The 17,487-nt window shown below is 45.1% G+C and overlaps 1 protein-coding gene across 1 annotated transcript in view; it reads right to left on the bottom strand.

The window, feature by feature from the left end:
* Window positions 1-789: 789 nt before the first annotated feature.
* The window catches only part of fat3a (FAT atypical cadherin 3a), a gene marked incomplete at its 3' end in the record, with an annotated part of 148,917 nt that continues 132,219 nt past the window's right edge, over window positions 790-17,487 (bottom strand). Inside the window, exons 17-30 of the mRNA XM_083695427.1 lie at window positions 17,296-17,433; window positions 16,030-16,173; window positions 13,816-14,013; window positions 12,823-13,624; window positions 12,037-12,171; window positions 11,747-11,904; window positions 11,411-11,635; window positions 11,004-11,247; window positions 9,423-9,576; window positions 7,629-8,341; window positions 6,607-6,720; window positions 3,287-3,346; window positions 2,438-2,473; window positions 790-1,436 (exon numbers count right to left, since the gene is read on the bottom strand). Coding sequence (XP_083551553.1) covers window positions 790-1,436; window positions 2,438-2,473; window positions 3,287-3,346; window positions 6,607-6,720; window positions 7,629-8,341; window positions 9,423-9,576; window positions 11,004-11,247; window positions 11,411-11,635; window positions 11,747-11,904; window positions 12,037-12,171; window positions 12,823-13,624; window positions 13,816-14,013; window positions 16,030-16,173; window positions 17,296-17,433 — 3,768 coding nt within the window. The remainder of the gene's footprint in view (window positions 1,437-2,437; window positions 2,474-3,286; window positions 3,347-6,606; window positions 6,721-7,628; window positions 8,342-9,422; window positions 9,577-11,003; window positions 11,248-11,410; window positions 11,636-11,746; window positions 11,905-12,036; window positions 12,172-12,822; window positions 13,625-13,815; window positions 14,014-16,029; window positions 16,174-17,295; window positions 17,434-17,487) is intronic.

The raw sequence follows: 17,487 nt of genomic DNA, 5'->3' as shown, positions 1-17,487 counted from the left end.
TTCATAAAAAAACAAAAAGAAAGTTCAGGGGAAAGTCTGCCCATACTCCCCATTTGAATTGAGCCTTGGTTTCGGGGAGGGTACGTTGGGCCTCTGTGGGTGGGCAGGTATGGCCAGAGATAGGGCGGGGGAGCCATGTGGACCGTCCAGCGACAATCTTGTCTGCTTTGAGCAGAGAGAAGCCATCACAGTACTGACTGTTCAATTACACGATTGTCCTCTTTTCTTTCAGTTTTTTAAACATTCTTAATCTTTTCTTTACTCATTAGCTCATCCATTTTTCATTACATTTCTTAACTTAAAAGTTTTTCTTTCTTATTCACATTCTCAACCTTATCATTGACTTACTGGTCATATATAGTAGGCTTCCTATTCCTTGCTTTGGGAGAGGACATACACTTAGCTGTCCATCACAGAGACCACTGCTAGGGTGATGGATATGATGAGGAATGGTGAGACATGGGGTCTAATGGGGTCTGATATTAAACTCTTAATTGCTTTCCATTGCGTTGGCGTGATAGTGGTATAGTTAGTGTTTGCAATAGGGGGACATTGTTTAAGGTTAGTGCTTAAAATGACAGTGGTTGAAAGGCTATTTAGGGTAATGTTTTGATGCTTAGCTAGCAGTGTGTCTTCTACAAAAAACAAGAATTTCTCTTAAAACAAGGACCTCCATCTTTCCAAATCCCTCCAGAGGAAACGGCACAACAATTTATGTACTACTCTCATGCCCACCCCATCTCCCCCCTCCCATCCCCTGGTATCCCTTGTCTCTCAGTTGGGGCCAAATCAGACCTCAGTCTGCTGCTGTGTCTCCATAGGGTATGGCCCCCCCCGGTGGAGCTCGTCCATACTGTCAAAGTCGCTACCCCCTGCCTCAGAGTCATCAAAGCCACAGGGGGCTGATACGTCAGAGGCGGACGAGGCGTTAACCGAGAGCCGCATGTTTAGAGACACGTTATCATCCATGTCCCCACTTCCCGGGGTGATCCTGCCCACAAAAGTGCTGAGCTCCTCCCCTCCAGGCACACCCTGCCCCCCTTCCCCCAGGGGCAGCTGATGCGGTGGCAGGTATTGGCTAGGGTGGAAGTGTGGGCGGGCCCTGTGGTGCCCGCCACTACCGCTGCCACTCAGGGTACTCTCCTTGGAGGTCGGCTGAGTGGCGGGCAGGGTGTCGTAGTGCTCGTGGTACTCCTCGGTGGGCAGGGGCGGGGGCAGCTGGTCTTGGCTAAGGAACTCCTCCTCATGGGGTGGGGGGAAGTCACTGTCGATGTCGTAGCCCCCCAGATAGTAATCTGACTCCAGCTCCCGGGAGCTGCCCCCCAGACGGGCGACTGAGGATGACACATCCCCGGGGCTGGCCTCGTAGCCGGGCACCTCCTTGATGTCGGGCAGCCGCGTGCTGGGCATCCAGTCAGACGTGTCCCAATGATATGCTGGAAATGGAGGTAAACCAGGGGGTTAGAGTGAGATCACATAAGCACAACACAACTTCAGCCTGCAGATACTCATCAGGCATGTCTACGGACAGCTACAGTCTGTAGAGGTCCAGGCATATCACAGGGCAACTAGTCTACAGGTCCATTGGGCAGGTCTGTGGACAACTACACACAGCACAGCACAGGGTACAATATGTATAAGTATATTCTGTTAGCTTGGTTTTGAAGGTTTCACAACATGCAAGAAAGACGCCTGGAAGCATGCCAGGTTTCAAGAGGATTGGGGAACACTTGAGGTCAAAGACCAACGACCCATGAGACAACTCAATGTAAACAGACATATCACAGCTTCACATATTTCCACGTTAACAAAAGGACCGTTTACTAATTCACAAAGCATCAATGTGTGAGTAAAAATACAAAACAAAAACAAACAAAAGACACACATGCTGCGATGCAGATGAAACACAGAGGAGAGGGAAAATGCTCTAAAAAGTCAATGCCAACCTGACAACTCAATACACAACTTTCTAACAAATTTCAGCAGAACAACAGGATAAAAACGCTTCAAGTAACAAAAAGTTGAAGATATGGGATGCAAAATGCAGTGAGAGAAAATCAAACATCATATGTGACAGCCAGCAGATGAAAGCTAACAAAAGCAGCAGTGGCCAGACAGAGGAGAGAGTGGTGTGTTGGAGAGTGAGTGGTTTTCACAAGAGCGAGTGGCACTGTGCAGCACCTCTGGCAACGTGACCTGTCTCAGGATGCACTGGGGCTGCTCAGCACAACGCGTCGACTGGTCTGTTACATGCTGGGGGAAGGAGGGGTGGAGGATATCAAAACTCAAACACAGCCAGCTCGGACTGGGAGAGGGAGGGCACAGGGGCGTGCAGATGAGAGGGGGAGAGGGGGGCTGGGGAGAGAGAGAGGAAAGGGAAAGGAGGCAGGGGAGAGAGAGAGAGAGAGAGATAGAGAGAAAGGGGAGAGAGAATCACCTCTGTTGTAGCTCTGACCTTGGTCCATGACTGACACTGTCAGGTGGGAGAACAGGAGAACAGAGAGCTTTAGCGCACATGCGTGCACGTGTGTGTGTGTGTGTGTGTGTGTGTGTGTGTGTGTGTGTTGGCACGAGTTAGGCCGGACCAACAGAGACTTGGGGGACTTAGACTGAATACTTCCCTGGTCTCAGCACAGAGGCCAGACAGGAGGGTCTGAAAAAGCAGAGGCTCTACTCTAAACCTTAATGCTACCAATGCAGACACTGCATGGTGTCCAGTTTAAGTGTGTGTGTGTGTGTGTGTGTGTGTGTTCCGCCGTAGACTGAAGACACATCTCTTTAGGCTACATCTTAACAGTCCCTCCTAAAGACCTCTTCACCCCTTGTTAATAACATTTTTCTGAGCACTGATTACTTTATCTCATGATTACTGATGGATAGATAGTTTACTTACTTAAACAAATGTATTTGTTGTAAGTCGCTTTGGATAAAGACGTCTGCTAAATGCCATAAATGTAAATTTAAATGTAATGTGTGTGTGTGTGTGTGTGTGTGTGTGTGTGTGTGTGTCTGTGTGTGTGTGTGCAAGTGATTAATACTCTTGAGTCAGCCCTGACCTTTCTCTCAGCCCCCTGTGTTGGTCACAGAGATCACAGTCTCCTCACTAGGCCTAACACCCCCCTGGTGTGTGTGTGTGTGTGTACACAAAATATCAGGGTATCATTGCACTGATAGCATAACATATCAGAGAAATTAATAGATCAAGAGAAATAAATAGAAATCGAAAAAAGAGAAGGAAGATAAGAAAAACAGAGGGATAGAGAAAAGGGGGGATGAGACATGGTACCTTCATTTTCGATAGTGTCGACTGCATCATTGACCAGTCGAATGACGGTCACTATGGAGGCTTGTGGGGAGAAGAAGGAGGAGACACGGTTTGAGTCACAGTCAGTAAATAACAGCTGCTCAGTGCCCTGATATTGGTTTCAACTGAGACCCATGGATAAGTATTATATGGGACAGTTACTATATCTTACATATGGAACCAGTATCAACACCTTGGGGTACTGCTATAATGCTAAGTGGGGGCGAACATAGAATTACTTATCAAGTCTCCATCGAAGTAGATACGCTTAGAAAATGAAATGAACTAACACATTCTCAACTCAAGCAGACATGCAAACACACTTGTACAGATCAACACACACCTGCTCTTGCACACCCACACACACCCACACACACACACACACACACACAGATGAAGAAAAAATTCATAATAAAAAAACGTCAAATAGCTGTCACCCTCGCTGATTATTGGGCAAATATAGCATTTATCAAGCTGTGACCAATGAAGTTCAGATATGATAATGATGTCAATGTTTATATGTTGGTGTCGAAATGTAACTACAATACATTTCAATGATGTACTCTGCTATGAATTCTGTAAGACACAGACTATGAGGAAATGATGACGAGTATGGTAATATACTGTAACCATGAATCCTGTGACAATGACACCAGTGACATAAGACATAAGAACAACCGGAACTTAGACACCAAGTTCACAACAACTGCACATGATGACAACATGAGTCACACCACAATAAAAAAACAAACATCAAAAACATTCACCTAAAGCCAAAGACCAACCACTTCAACCATAAAGAAAAACAGCGACATGTGATTTAATGCAAAACAATGCAAATTAAAATATGATGCCTTAACAAAGACAACACAGCATGTGCAGCAGATCAGCTTGTGACATGGGTCAATTTCTTCACTTCCAAAAGGTGGAAGAAACAAGAGAACAAAACATCACTGAATTTCAAATGAAAATAAATGAGAAATAAAAATGGTAATGATACCAACAACCAAACAACATTAGAAAAACAAAACATACTGGATGACTTAATGACACACTGTGATGCTGAAGAGAGGGGGTTAAAACAATGAGCTTTCTATGAATACATGTTTGTTTTGCAATACAACTTCTACTAACGCCTGGTCTGAACACAAATGCCTGACTCTTCCCCTGGCCTCCACACCTTTGGTGATTGCAGATCTGACTCCAATACTCCATATTGGCTACCAATAGGGTTTGGGGAGCTTATGCCATGTTGCTTCCACGTATCTGGTTTATATATTGTAATTTGCAAACATCAAAGGGCAAGCATAAAGGGCATTGTTGTTCCATCCTGGTCCTGCGTTAGAATATAAAGCTGCTTTCAGACCTAACTTAAAGAGCAATTTTTAAGTAAATGATTTCAGTAAAATAGAATGGTGTTGTGCTGCGGGTGTTGATTAAAAAAACAAAATGTCTCTCTCTCTCTCTCTCTCCAATATATATATATATATATATATATATATATATATTGATCACTAACATAGAAATACTGAGACACATAGTTGAGCATGGGTGAGATTAATGCAGGTTTAAGAGACCAGACTGCAGCCTGTGCACTGACTAATTATTTTTGTAATACTAAATTAACATGCTTCATGAACCAAGCTTTCTAGTGGTCTTAGTTCATTGTTTACGCCTCCAGTACATTAGCAATCGCTCCTGTCAGAGCAGCTGGTGGTGCAGTAGCTAGCTAGCTGATTTGCATCTGCTGAAATCTAGCTGGCCAATGAAGTTACTTTAAATGACGATTGAAAGGTAAGATTATCACTGTGTTAAAACAAGTTATCTAGCAAACCAGAAAGCTAACTACATATTGGAGATGCAGAACTGAGCCTGTCATCTATTACATAATGTTTGCTGGCTTGCTAGACTACAGATCTTGGCAATAAATAAGGAGGTGCCTTATCTTTAGCTGACACTGTCCGTTTCTGAAACAAACAGTGTATCATGTATTGTGTCCCCTGACACTAGCCAACTGGTCTGCTAGTAATTTGTGTGGGCCTAAAAAGTTAATCACTATCATGTTATTAATAATTCTGGTGTGTGGCAATACATACAACACTGAAACAAATACACCTTGCTTTTTTGTATGAAAGAAACCATTTCTAGATGGATCGGGTCCCAATATGGTGGTAAAGTGATTGCGCCACAAGAATACCATGACAACTAAAATAGACTGGAGACAAACATAGCAAACTTGTATAGAAAGATACATAAGAGACAGTAAATTTTGCTTTTTAAGCTAGATTGTGTAGCGTGATCAAATATATATATTTTTATATTTGAGACATGTGCTACAAAGGGCTAGTGTAACCATTCACTAATATAGCTGACAACCGATTTTAAAATAAATCTTCTAACCTAGACAATTTACACACTGTCTCTGTGACTGGGATGATGAGGAAAGTATAAGGAAATTAATGAAAAATATTCAATTATATTATGACGGGAGTACATTTAGCAGCCAAATATGGCAATTTTTCAATTTTGCAGCATTTGTTTGGGTGTCTCCAGTGACAATTTACCAGCGTATTAGTTTGTATGTTTGCGGTTTGTGCCGAAAAGGTTTGTGATGATCAGCTAGCAGTAGTTTGGGTATGCCTAAAAGTTTGTCAGTATGATGTTATTAATAATTCTAATGGCAATGCATACAAGACCTTGCTTTTTTCTATGCAAATAATTTTGTAAATAAACCATTTGATGGATTCGGTCCTAATTAATTAGCAATCAGATTTAGGGAAATCAAATATCTAGCTGCAGTGCAGGTGTTTTCACACCTTGATTAATGTGATCTTTGTTACCCGGAACTACTAGGGGCAGTCGGACAGACCAGACCTGGCCAGACCGCACTTTTTCTCGATAGTAGAATATGATGATATGACGGCACTCAGTGCGACTCAAAACTTTCACGTTGTTGCTGTGACTACTTTGAAGATGGCGACGGCTTGAAATTATTTAGTTAATTAGTTTTGTAACATAATGTAAGTAGCAGTCCCAAAGAAAGCATTGGGAGGGCGCATGAACCTCACAAATTAAGATCTATTTTATTGCGTAATTTCCTGTAGGTAAAACGGTGCTGGTGTGTTTGTTCACCTTTTGCTACGTTTTTGAGTGACGTAGCCTCCAGAGTTAGATTTTGGTGATAACCGTTGAAAGCCTGATAATATTGAATAAAACTCAAATTCTCATCAAAATATTAAAAAATGTGGTGACATATTGAATGACTGTAGAGGAGGCTCTAGGGAGAGACTATGGATGATTACCGTTGTCGTCGCAGGAGTCAGACTGGAAGGAGCTCAGGGATTGGACCTCGGAGTTGCTGCCCTTGTTGCTTCCTGAGAAACAGGTGACATCTTCCATCATGTCCACCATTTTACCTGCAGGGAGAGGTCAAGAGTTCAGGGATCACTTTGAAACAGTCCGGGGTTGTGTTAAGAAGGCACCAAAGTATATGGACGTTCCAGGCCGACTACAGTGCAGTCAATAGTTTTATGCCACGTCACCAACAGCACAGTCGTGCTTCAGACTACTACAGTATATCATATAATGTGGTTAGCTGCATGTTAAATACCTATGCAGGCATAGTGAGATCTGTGACTTGTAGAGCACCTATGATATCAGATGTGAAATTGCCCAATAGAAATAAACAAACTATCCACCTCTGTGAAGTTCACTATCCAATCAAAAAACATGATCCACCTCTGTGATATCAAGAATCGGAATACAACCACTTACCCTAACCCTTACCAATAAAGAAAATACTCCCACCTTCATGCTTCTCTCCAGACCCAATCAGAAGTCACTTTTACAGTGGCTGTACAACCTGGTTCTACAGGTCATGTGTACTTTTCTTCAAGAGCAGTGCTATTACTCTGCTCAGTGTGTATGAGGGTGTGTACTGGATGTGAGGTCCATCATGAACCTTGCACATGAGTGTATATGAGCCCATGTGGGGTATGGTAACCTTTGGGGTGTGTAATTGCATGCAATAAACGTGTGTGTGTGTGATGACTGATAGGTCTTAATGTTCATTAACTGTTCATTACATTTGAATGTTCATTAACTTTCAAATGTGTGTATGATTGTATGTGCATGTGTGCATATACGTGTTGCGTACTTTTTTATTTTCCGATTAACTAGTGTTGTCAATTCTCAATTACTTTGTCTCTAAGTCAAAACTTCAAAATCCATAAGCTAACTTAGAGAGATAGCCAACTTAAAGACTAATCAAATGCTAGTTAACACATGCATGCATGGACGCACGCTTGCACACACACAAACTCACCCTCGTCACTGTCCCAGGGGCTCTTACGGATGGAGTCGCAGTCAGAGCGGCAGGGTGAGACAGGCGGCAGGTTGGGTGCCACGCTACACACCACCACTCCCCGCCGTGAGGTGCCTCCCAGTATCCTCGGCGACTCTGGGTGGAACGTGCTCATCTCTGTGTGCTCAACCCCCCGCCCGTCCGCCATCTTCTCCAGTGTTGACCGTGGGTCACCTTGGAAACAGGGCGTGTACGCCATGGGCCTCACCGGCACCTGGGGTGGACCGATCATCCCTGCCCCGCCCACCACAGTCACCCCCAACCCTGCCTCCGCGTACAGATTCAAGGGGTCTCCTGGCGAGCAGCGCAGGGTCTTAAACTGGACCCCGTTGGCCTTGTTCAGGAGGGCGGCAGTGGCGGGATCCTGGACCAAGGTCAGGTTGTTCCGTGAGTAATTCTTGTGGAAGACCTTCTTACGGAAGGCAATGAAGAGGATGATGAGGGTGACGATGACAAAGAGGACCACGGCAATTCCTATGAGCTCCTCCTTGCCCACCACGGCATGGCCGGCCTGCATGTCAGGCACTACCACAGGGCGCAGGCCACAGCGCTGGCCCACGAAGCCTGCTGTGCAGTTACAGTAGAAGGAGCCGTGGGTGTTGACACACACACCGCCGTTCTCACATTCCCCCTCACTGTTGCCTCGCTCGCACTCGTTCACATCCTCCTCACACCTGGAGTGAGGGGATGGAGGGATGGTTAAAAAAGGGGTTGTTAAAAAAAATCCATACAAGTTTCATTAGAACCTTTCATTCATTTGGAGAGGAGAGGAGAGGGGGGGAGGATATGGGTTGGGCATAGTTTTGCTGTGGTATTCCTATGCTCTCATTCACTCACTCACTCGTCATATCACATTAAAACCAAGCTGTGATTTACTTTACTGACTTTTCACATCTGAAATTAAATTTGGCTTTGATGGTGGAGCTCAGGCTGCTGGCATGTATAAAACTCGAAAAGTGTGTGTGTGTGTGTGTGTGTGTGTGTGTGTGTGTGTGTGTGTGAGAGAGTGTGTGTGTGTGTGTGTGTGTGTGTGTGTGTGTGTGTGTGTGTGCGTGTGCATGTGCATGAGCATGAGTGGCTTTGTATCGTGTCTGCTTCCTTCATTAAGACTGAAGCCTTGATTTCTGAGGCACAAGAAATTCTAATGAAACACACTGGTACACCCCCGTAGAGAATGCGACAAACTGAACTGTGAAATGTCATCTTTTTTTCCCTTTCAACTCTGCGAGTGAATCTTAAACAGGCCTGGGGCAGCCAGGGAGCTTTTCTGCCATACAGTGGACTGTAACTAAGCAGAAGAGGTTGTTTATATTGCCACCCTGTGGCCATCTGGGGAATTACAATTGGAGTGTGTGTGTTTGTGTGTTTATGAGGGTGTGTGTCTGTATGGATTGATGTATGTATGCCATATATTGTGCTGTGTTTTCATGTTTTTGTAGGTCTGTGTATGTGTGTGTTTACATGTTTACAGGAATGTGTTGACGAAAGTGTGTCTATATAGATTGTCTTTATGTATTCTGGTGTGGGTGTGCTCACATATATATTTGTAGGTCTATGTGTGTGCATATGTGAATGTGCTCCTGACTGTTATGTGTGTGTGTGTGTGTGTGTGTGTGTGTGTGTGTGTGTGTATGGATGTTATTGTGTGGAATTGTCCCTGTTTTTACAAGTGTGCTGCACTGAAGAAAATTCCTAACAATCTTCGATTGGGTTAGGGTTAGGGTCTAGTACTGAATGTTCATGTATAAAACTTACGTCAGGCCCTTGAAGCCCCTCCTGCAGCTGCAGAGGAAAGCGTTGCCAATGGGTTTGCACACACCGCTGTTCTGACACGGGTTGGGAACGCATGCAGTGATCTCTGTCTCACAGCGCCCCCCGGTGTACTGAGGACTGCAACTACATGCAAACCCTGAGAGAAAATTAAAGTAGAGTAAATTACATGTTCTGGATACAGGTGTAGTGCTATAATTGAACAAAGCACACATCTCATCATCAATGCACACACACACACATACACACACACACACACAGGAATGTGTTCAGTGCTGTAGAGAGTGTGTGTGTGCATTGTTTGAGCCTTGGCAACAGTGCCATTTCTGGGAAATCACTCTAGTACACACACACACACACACACACACACACACACACACACACACACACACACACACACACAATTTGGAAATCCGTCTGACACACACACAAAACACCCACTATTGGGAAATAACAAACACACCCAGGAACATGCAAGAAAGTGTTGTGTTTATCAGCGCAGCGCATGTTGCTCTCTCATACACACACAAATGCCCAGATAACCTTTACATCATGGTCTGGCGAGCCAAAAATGCCAACAGGGGACTGTGACAACTCCCAGAATGCCGTGCTCTTTTCAGGTAAATGAGCAATGAGCAGGGAGATCAAGGCGAGGGCTGAGGCTCTATGTTAAGTCACAGCCTTGCTGCCTTAAGTCACCGTGTTACAGTCTTTTTACCCTTGAGTTCTGTGGCATGACATTCCCATAGAGATGACATTTAACCATGGTTCCCGATTGACTCCACTAAAATGTCAGCAGCTGCAAAGTCTAAATGTTTGGGCCTGATGCTACGCCGATTGTAAAATTATACGATTATGGAGGTCTTTTGAATTTAGACAAAGGAAGAAGCAATTAAAAGAAGAAAACAAATAGTTAGAGAGGTAGACAGAACATAAAGGAATATAGTCAGGGGAGTGAAGAAAGTAAAATAATGGCCAGAGTAAGGAAAAAAATAGATGAAAAAGAGCAATGAAGGAGATGGGGAGACTACAGTGTAGCACCTGGGGAAAATGGTGGGTCAAGCCCAGTTTAATAAGGAATTCATTATGAAGTGAGGAGAGTCAGGGGCTTCCTAGCCAGCTGGCAGAGGGGCACACAAGCTGGCATAGATCGTAACCGTTATCACCCTTAGCCTTCAGAGTAAGAGTGTAATCAATGAACCTATCAATCAAGTAATCCTGCTATCAGTGTGTGTGTGTGTGTGTGTGTGTGTGTGTATGATCTATGCCTGTGGTCACCACACCTGGTCCTGGAGAGCTACAGGGCCACTTTGCAAAAACTGGCACACTATATCTCTCACTAGCACTTAAACAGCCTAGTCATGTCTCCTGTCCTTCAGAGATCTAAAAAGGTTTTGGTGTCTAAAAAGTGACAAGAGGACGATCTACTAGCCCTATCTACAAGCAACATGCATTCCTCATCATTACACACTCACTCAGATACACACACACACACACACACACACACACACACACACACACACACACACACACACTAGGTGTTTCACTTGCAGTTCTCTAACTCACCACCGGAGGGCAGACTGGTGCAGGTAGCACCATTGAGGCAGGGCTGTTTGAGGCAGGCATCTGGGTAGAGTACACAGCCCAGCGTGAGCTCTGTGAGGCCCACCACTTCGGCATAGCGGCTGCGCTTGTTCTGTAGAGGGAGCTCGTTGTTGTTGAGCATCACTGAGTCCAGGCAGCCTTGGAAGCCGTCCAGCACCTGCGGACTCTTCTTGTCTGTCAGACTGCGCGAGTTTGGGGGCTGCACCTGGAGGGGTTGCAGGAGGGAAAGTGGAGGAGTAAGATAGGAGTAAGAAATAGGAGTCATGTACACAGACACATACCTGTATACCCAGGACCAAACTGACCGCACGCACGCACGCACGCACGCACGCACGCACGCACGCACGCACACACGCACACACACACACCTGTGCTCCAAAGTAAATGGAGCCGTCTGTTCCAAGTGGTTGGAAGCGTGGTGGTCCTCTGCGTCTCTCTAGATAGCTGTCGTCAAGGGACAGGCTGGTGAAGTTACGGTTGAGCTCCAACGTCACCGTGTGCCAGTTGCCATCATTGATGGGTCGTCCAGAGATGCCCAGGATGCCCGGGCTGTTCCCACAGTCCAACTGGAACCACAGCTTGCCCTCCTCCAGCTGTCAATCATACCATAAGAGGCAGAGAGGTTTGAGATGTATGGGTGGATTTGATGTAACTGAGGTTACGGTAAGGAAAAGAAGTTTGTCTGGGTGTGGAATGTACGGTACCTTGAGTATAGTGCAGCGGTCACCGCGTGTGTACATGATGATTCCTCTGCTTTGAAGAGTCCTGATCCTTAGCCCCAGTTTCATCTCTCCTGTCTTCCCTTCGTCAGACACCTTATACTTTATATAGCTGTTTCCTGAGAAACTCAGAGATGTGTGACCTGGACACACAGACACATAAACAACGTCAGAGAGAGACCTCTCTCTCACACACACAAAGAGCAGTGTATACCACTGTATATACCGCTGTATATGGCGACACAAATATAGGCCATCTGCATAGACACACGCACCTGCACACTCGCCCAGTTTCCCTGGTGGACACTGGCATGCGTAGGGTCCTCTGACGCCCCCATTGGCCACACACTGCATGTCCCCAGGACAAGCCTGCTCATCACACAACTCAGAGGCAGGTGGACAGCTACCATCTGCATCAGAGTAGGAGGTGGAGAAAGAGAAAATAAAGGATGGAGAGAGATGAGGAGGAAAGGGAGAGGGGGGAAGTGTGGTGGAGAGGTGTGGTGAATGATGGTAAAAAGGGGAACAAGAAAGAAAGTGAGTGTAAAATAGAATGAGACAGAAGAGATGGGATTTAAGAAACAAGGGGAGCCAGGAGAGAGAAGGAATGAAATTGACATAGAAGAATAATGAAAAAGAGGGAGAGGACAAGTTCATTCAGGTTATTCAAAGTAAAGGCAGCCAAAATAAAGGCTCTGCCAAAACAATCCCCAAGAGAGGTGTTAATTAGGTTAGCGAAAACATGCTAATAAAATCTACTGGGGAGGTTTGTCTGAGGGCTCACATACACACTGAAGATGCATTAACTGAATTAAGACCACCAGAAGACTACTATTATATTCATACAACCAGGCAGAGTGGTTCCAGCCAATGTAAGAATCAACAACAGAAACAGCTCCCACGACCACGGCCTGTTCTGAATGACTGGCTACGACAACACAACCCCTAGCAAGAAATATCATCTAGTGACTTACTAGTGAATGTATAGGTGAGTAGATCAGTATATGCTGTATATAAAACAGAGTTGGTGTAAGAGTATATCTGTGTGTATGCATCCTCACCAGTGCAGGTGCAGCGCGTGGTCCTGTGGAAGCGCGGTGACACAAAGCTAACCCTAGGGGTGCTGTAGGTAACCAGATTGTGAGAGTCCAGCACGATACTCTGTTCACACTGCGCTCCACGACACTCTAGCCCAGAGCAGTTCTTATCCAAGATGGCTGACACTCTCAGCACTTCCTCAAGCTGCCTCCGGGAGGCACTCAGCTTCTGTGTCAGATATGCCGCCTTGTAGAAGCCTCCCCCGGACGTTTCCACAGCGACTAGCAAATCCAGCTGCTGGGTCCCGCCCACAGGCTGCAAACTGAGCACGTGGAGAGCATCCTGCTTTTGTGTTGCCGCGGCAACCTTAAGCACCTTGACAACGCTCTTGAGGTGCGTGGCTACAAAGTCGTGTGGCACCACGCTCTCGAAGCGCACCGTCACCGCCTCCCGCAGCATCTCGGGTGAGGCCTGCTCCACGTGTACACTCACAGGCACGGGCAAGGCGAAGCGGCCGTCACTAACGCTGGCGTTGAGGGCGTAGCGCCCGGCGTCTAGTCCACCCAGGGCAATGATCTTGCCATCACGTGGGCTGATCTTGAACAGGCTCCTCTGTGATGGCGGGGCGTGGCCGAACGTCAGCACGTCGTAAGGGTCAGCGTCGGTGGCGTGCAGTTGGCCGATGACGCCACCAGGAAACTCGTCCTCCATTGTGACGATGTGGACTTCCAGAGGTAGAGCCACGGGCCGGTGGAGACTCTCCTCAATCACACGCACTGTTAGAGTGGAGGAGGAGGAGAGACGAGGCTTACCAGAGTCCTTCACCTGGAGATAGACAGGGAGAAGAGAGGAGGGAGGTGGAGAAGAGGAGAGAAGAGAGGGGAATGGAGGGGAGGTTATAGAGGACCAGGGAGAAGGCAATCTGCAACATTATCATATCAAGAGGACCAAATATACAGTACTTTGAATAAGATAGTTTCCTATGGTTTACAATAGTGGGAAATAAGATTCCATACCTGGACCTGGATAACATACTCGGTTGCCAAGTCCCGCCTAAACACCTGATTGGCTAGCAGAGTTCCATCCCGCTCCAGTGTGAACTCCCCACCCTCATTCCCTGATAGGATGCGGAATTCAAAAGGTGGGCCGTTATGGGAGGAGTCCTGGTCTAGGACGGACAGCTGCAGGATGCTGGTGCCGATGGGTTTGTTCTCCTGTGGTTGGAGGAGGGCAATGAGAATGGAAGAGATACAGTAGGCCAGAGTTTAAAAGTTAGCTGCCGGCATGACAATGTCGCAGGCGTACCGAGACGGCACTAGTGAGTTTTATTTCAGGTCATTCACCTCGGCAAAACAACCATCAGGGGCATCGTTGAGCAATTCTAAGGGATATGCTTACAGAGTGTTATAGTGTGTTTAACAAACATTGCCGCCTGATTAATTATCTGAAGAGTAGCTTATGAGTGTTTTTTTCAATTTGGAAAAGAACACATTATTGTCTGGTTGAAGAAATTCTAAATGATGTCCTTGGATGAACCTTAATTTAGAACAAATCCTCTCTTCATGGATACTTCATAAAATGATGTCAGACATGGAATATGTGTGTCCACGAAATTGCATATTATTAACTCATAGCGATATAATGCATTTCAGCAGTAGGCTATATGGAGACAGCGCAGCAAAGAGCGCAGTTTGTGTCAATCATCTTCCACTTTGGCACTGTTCACATTGAACGTATTTCACATGATTGAAATGAAAGCTTTCATGAATCAATCAAAAATGTTTACATGCCAAGTGCAATGATGACAATGAAACCAATTATATTTTCGCTGTTTCACTGCCTATTTCACTGCCCGTTTCACTGCCTGTATCCAACGAGTGATTTATAGTTGCCTACTGTCAGTATTTGACTATTCTTTTTTGCCCCTGGTTTACAACCTCTATCCTGTGCACATGACCAATAAACCTTGACTTGACTTGACTCTTTATATGACTCTTATTATAGCCCTCATATACTTTTAATTCTGTGGTAGTATTTACATGTCGATGATTAAGTGGGACAACAGGAGTTTCTATGTACTGTACCATTATCAGAACAGGTGATTGTAGTGGAGGAAGGTGAGAGAATTGTAGCATATTTGACGTTCATAATGCCATTGCCAACCTCTGCCGCACCTGGCCATTGTTAACAAATGGGTGGTGGGATGTGAAGGGGGAATTAAATGTCTGTGTTTGCTTGCTTGAGCTCCGCTTACAACAAGCTCACTGTTTCCCATTAACAAACAAAGCTATCTAGCCACTACACAGTCTTTCAGAGATACAATTCGAATGCTGTTCTTCATTTAACAAATTTGGTTAGTTCATAGAAGATTGAAATGCAAAAATACATTGACTGTACTGTAGCCAAAATGTTGCATATGTTAGATAACTGTTATCAATTCCATTTTACAGCAAGATAGTTACTAGTTTCACTGCTCTTGAAAATGCTATTTTAACATATAAAGTAGGCTACTTTTCTATCCAGTCTCAATCCCACTGAAATCCAAAATCCTTACTGCTGTCTCACGTGAAAATTCCTAACATCATTCCGTAATGAATATGTTACATTATTAAAGTCGACTCGCATTCATGTCAGACTGCGCTAAAATATTTCCTCTGTTTCTCTGCCCTGAGAGAGAATGCGTGATGGTGACGGTATCAGAGTAGATAGGAGTTGTATCCATTGCTTGGTCCTCGTTAAGATATAGTGATATTTAAATCATTTCCACTCTTCATCGCTGCAATTCCTGAGCTGCTATAATAAATTGATTTTGCCAATCTCTCATAAGGCAGCTGCTAAGAGGCAAACCATCCCCTTTCAAACATCCTTCACAGCTCGTCACCACTTTGCGACGGCTTTCTGCAGCACTTCACAGCTGCAGCAGCCGCATTGAAGTATACCACTGCTGTGATGTCGGTGTGCACGTATTAAACACTGGCCCACTGTAGAAAAGTCAGAGTGATGTGTGTGGGTGTTTGAGTTGTGCTCATATGCAAACATATATCACATACAGAGAGAGATAGCTCATTCATATGGATAGCCATACTGTAGATCACGATGAATAATTAATCAGTAATTTTATTCATATCTATGTCTACAGTATGTGTCTGCATGTGCTATCTATATTCGATATGCACATCTCTACATGTGTATATGCATAAACATATACAGTGATTGTCAGTCTGACTTACCTGGATGACTGTGGTGAGGTTGGCTGGCGTGAAGATGGGAGGATTGTCGTTAATGTCAGAGATGTCAATGTTGACCATCACAGTAGACGACATGGCTGGAGATCCGCTGTCCAGAGCCCTGACTGCCAGGGAGTAAACTGACATCTACACAGAAAAGAGATAAATTATGAATTTCCCTTGAATTTTTTGTTTTTATTGTGAACTTTTGCATCATTTCATGCCTGATAATAGGATATAGAGAATCAAGCATAGCAATTTCTATGCAAATCAATTTGGTCACACCTTAACCAGTAGTGACAGACACTAATAGAATATCCTCATGGATACTTCCTCATCAAGCAGTACACCCTGGAATAGGAAAACTACAAACCAGGACCCAGGGCGCTGATTAAGTGGCTTTTGATTGGTTGTGGGTGCACCCTTTGATCCTCTGCTAGCTAGCTTTTGTGACTGACACATTCCTGGCTTGGCCTACCAAGCATTTACCCTGAGTTTCTGTCTCTCACAGATTTAACCTGAGGGTAACCCGGTCAAGTTGCAGTCAGTATCTGTCTCAGGTAGCTAGGATTTGGCCGGCTTAAGGCTGCAGACATGTTTACACACACATGCACGCACACACCTTATTCACTAGCTGCAGGGTGTTTTCTGTGCTAACTAAGCATAGTGAGAAAATAATAATGAAAAAAAACAACCTCATGGCTTTGAGAAATGAAAAACATAAATCACAATAAACAACTCCTGACCTGCTTATGAGAGAGTAAATTAGAAAAACCTGTATTGAAATGAGAGTGAGACACACTCGCGCACACACACTCGCGCACACACACACACTTACTCACAGTGCTGCTCTCTGTCTGATAACCCAAAAACACTTTCATCAGCCAGTGCTTTGATCCCCCACAAACCCCAGCGTTCTCTTTGAGCACACTCAGATCCACTCTCCACACTATCATGACCGCACTCATAAATTCTTTATGATGGGAATCGGAATACACTCGGAACACTTCAAGCGCTCCGGGGGAAAAAAGTAAACAGAAACAAGGGCGGAAGACCAGGGATGCAATGCCTCCACTCTCGAACCAGCGGAAATTAAAAACCTCCTTGTGAGAAACGGTCAGGCGCTATAGCAGGCATAGTGCTGTTAGTGTTGGTGGTTGCATATGTATGTGGTTCTGTTAGGAGTTATGTGTGTAAATGTGTGTGTATGTGTGCACACATGTCTGTGTGTGTGCATGTCTGTCTTTGTGTGTGTGTGTGTGTGCTCACCATTTCTCTGTCCAGCTGCTTGTTGACCTTCATAATGCCGCTGAGTGGGTCGATGAAGAACTGGTTCTCCCGGTCGCCACTTACAATGGAGTAGAGGATGTCACCATTCACCTGGCTATCTCCATCCTCCGCAGTTAGCTAAGAGAGGTAAATACACTAGGTTAAGAGAGGTAAATACACTAGGTTAACACA

Source organism: Argentina silus (assembly GCF_951799395.1).
Source record: "Argentina silus genome assembly, chromosome: X".
In the NCBI taxonomy this organism is placed as follows: domain Eukaryota; kingdom Metazoa; phylum Chordata; class Actinopteri; order Argentiniformes; family Argentinidae; genus Argentina; species Argentina silus.
The sequence above is the reverse complement of the archived record's forward strand: the minus strand, read 5'-3'. Positions and strand labels throughout refer to the sequence as shown.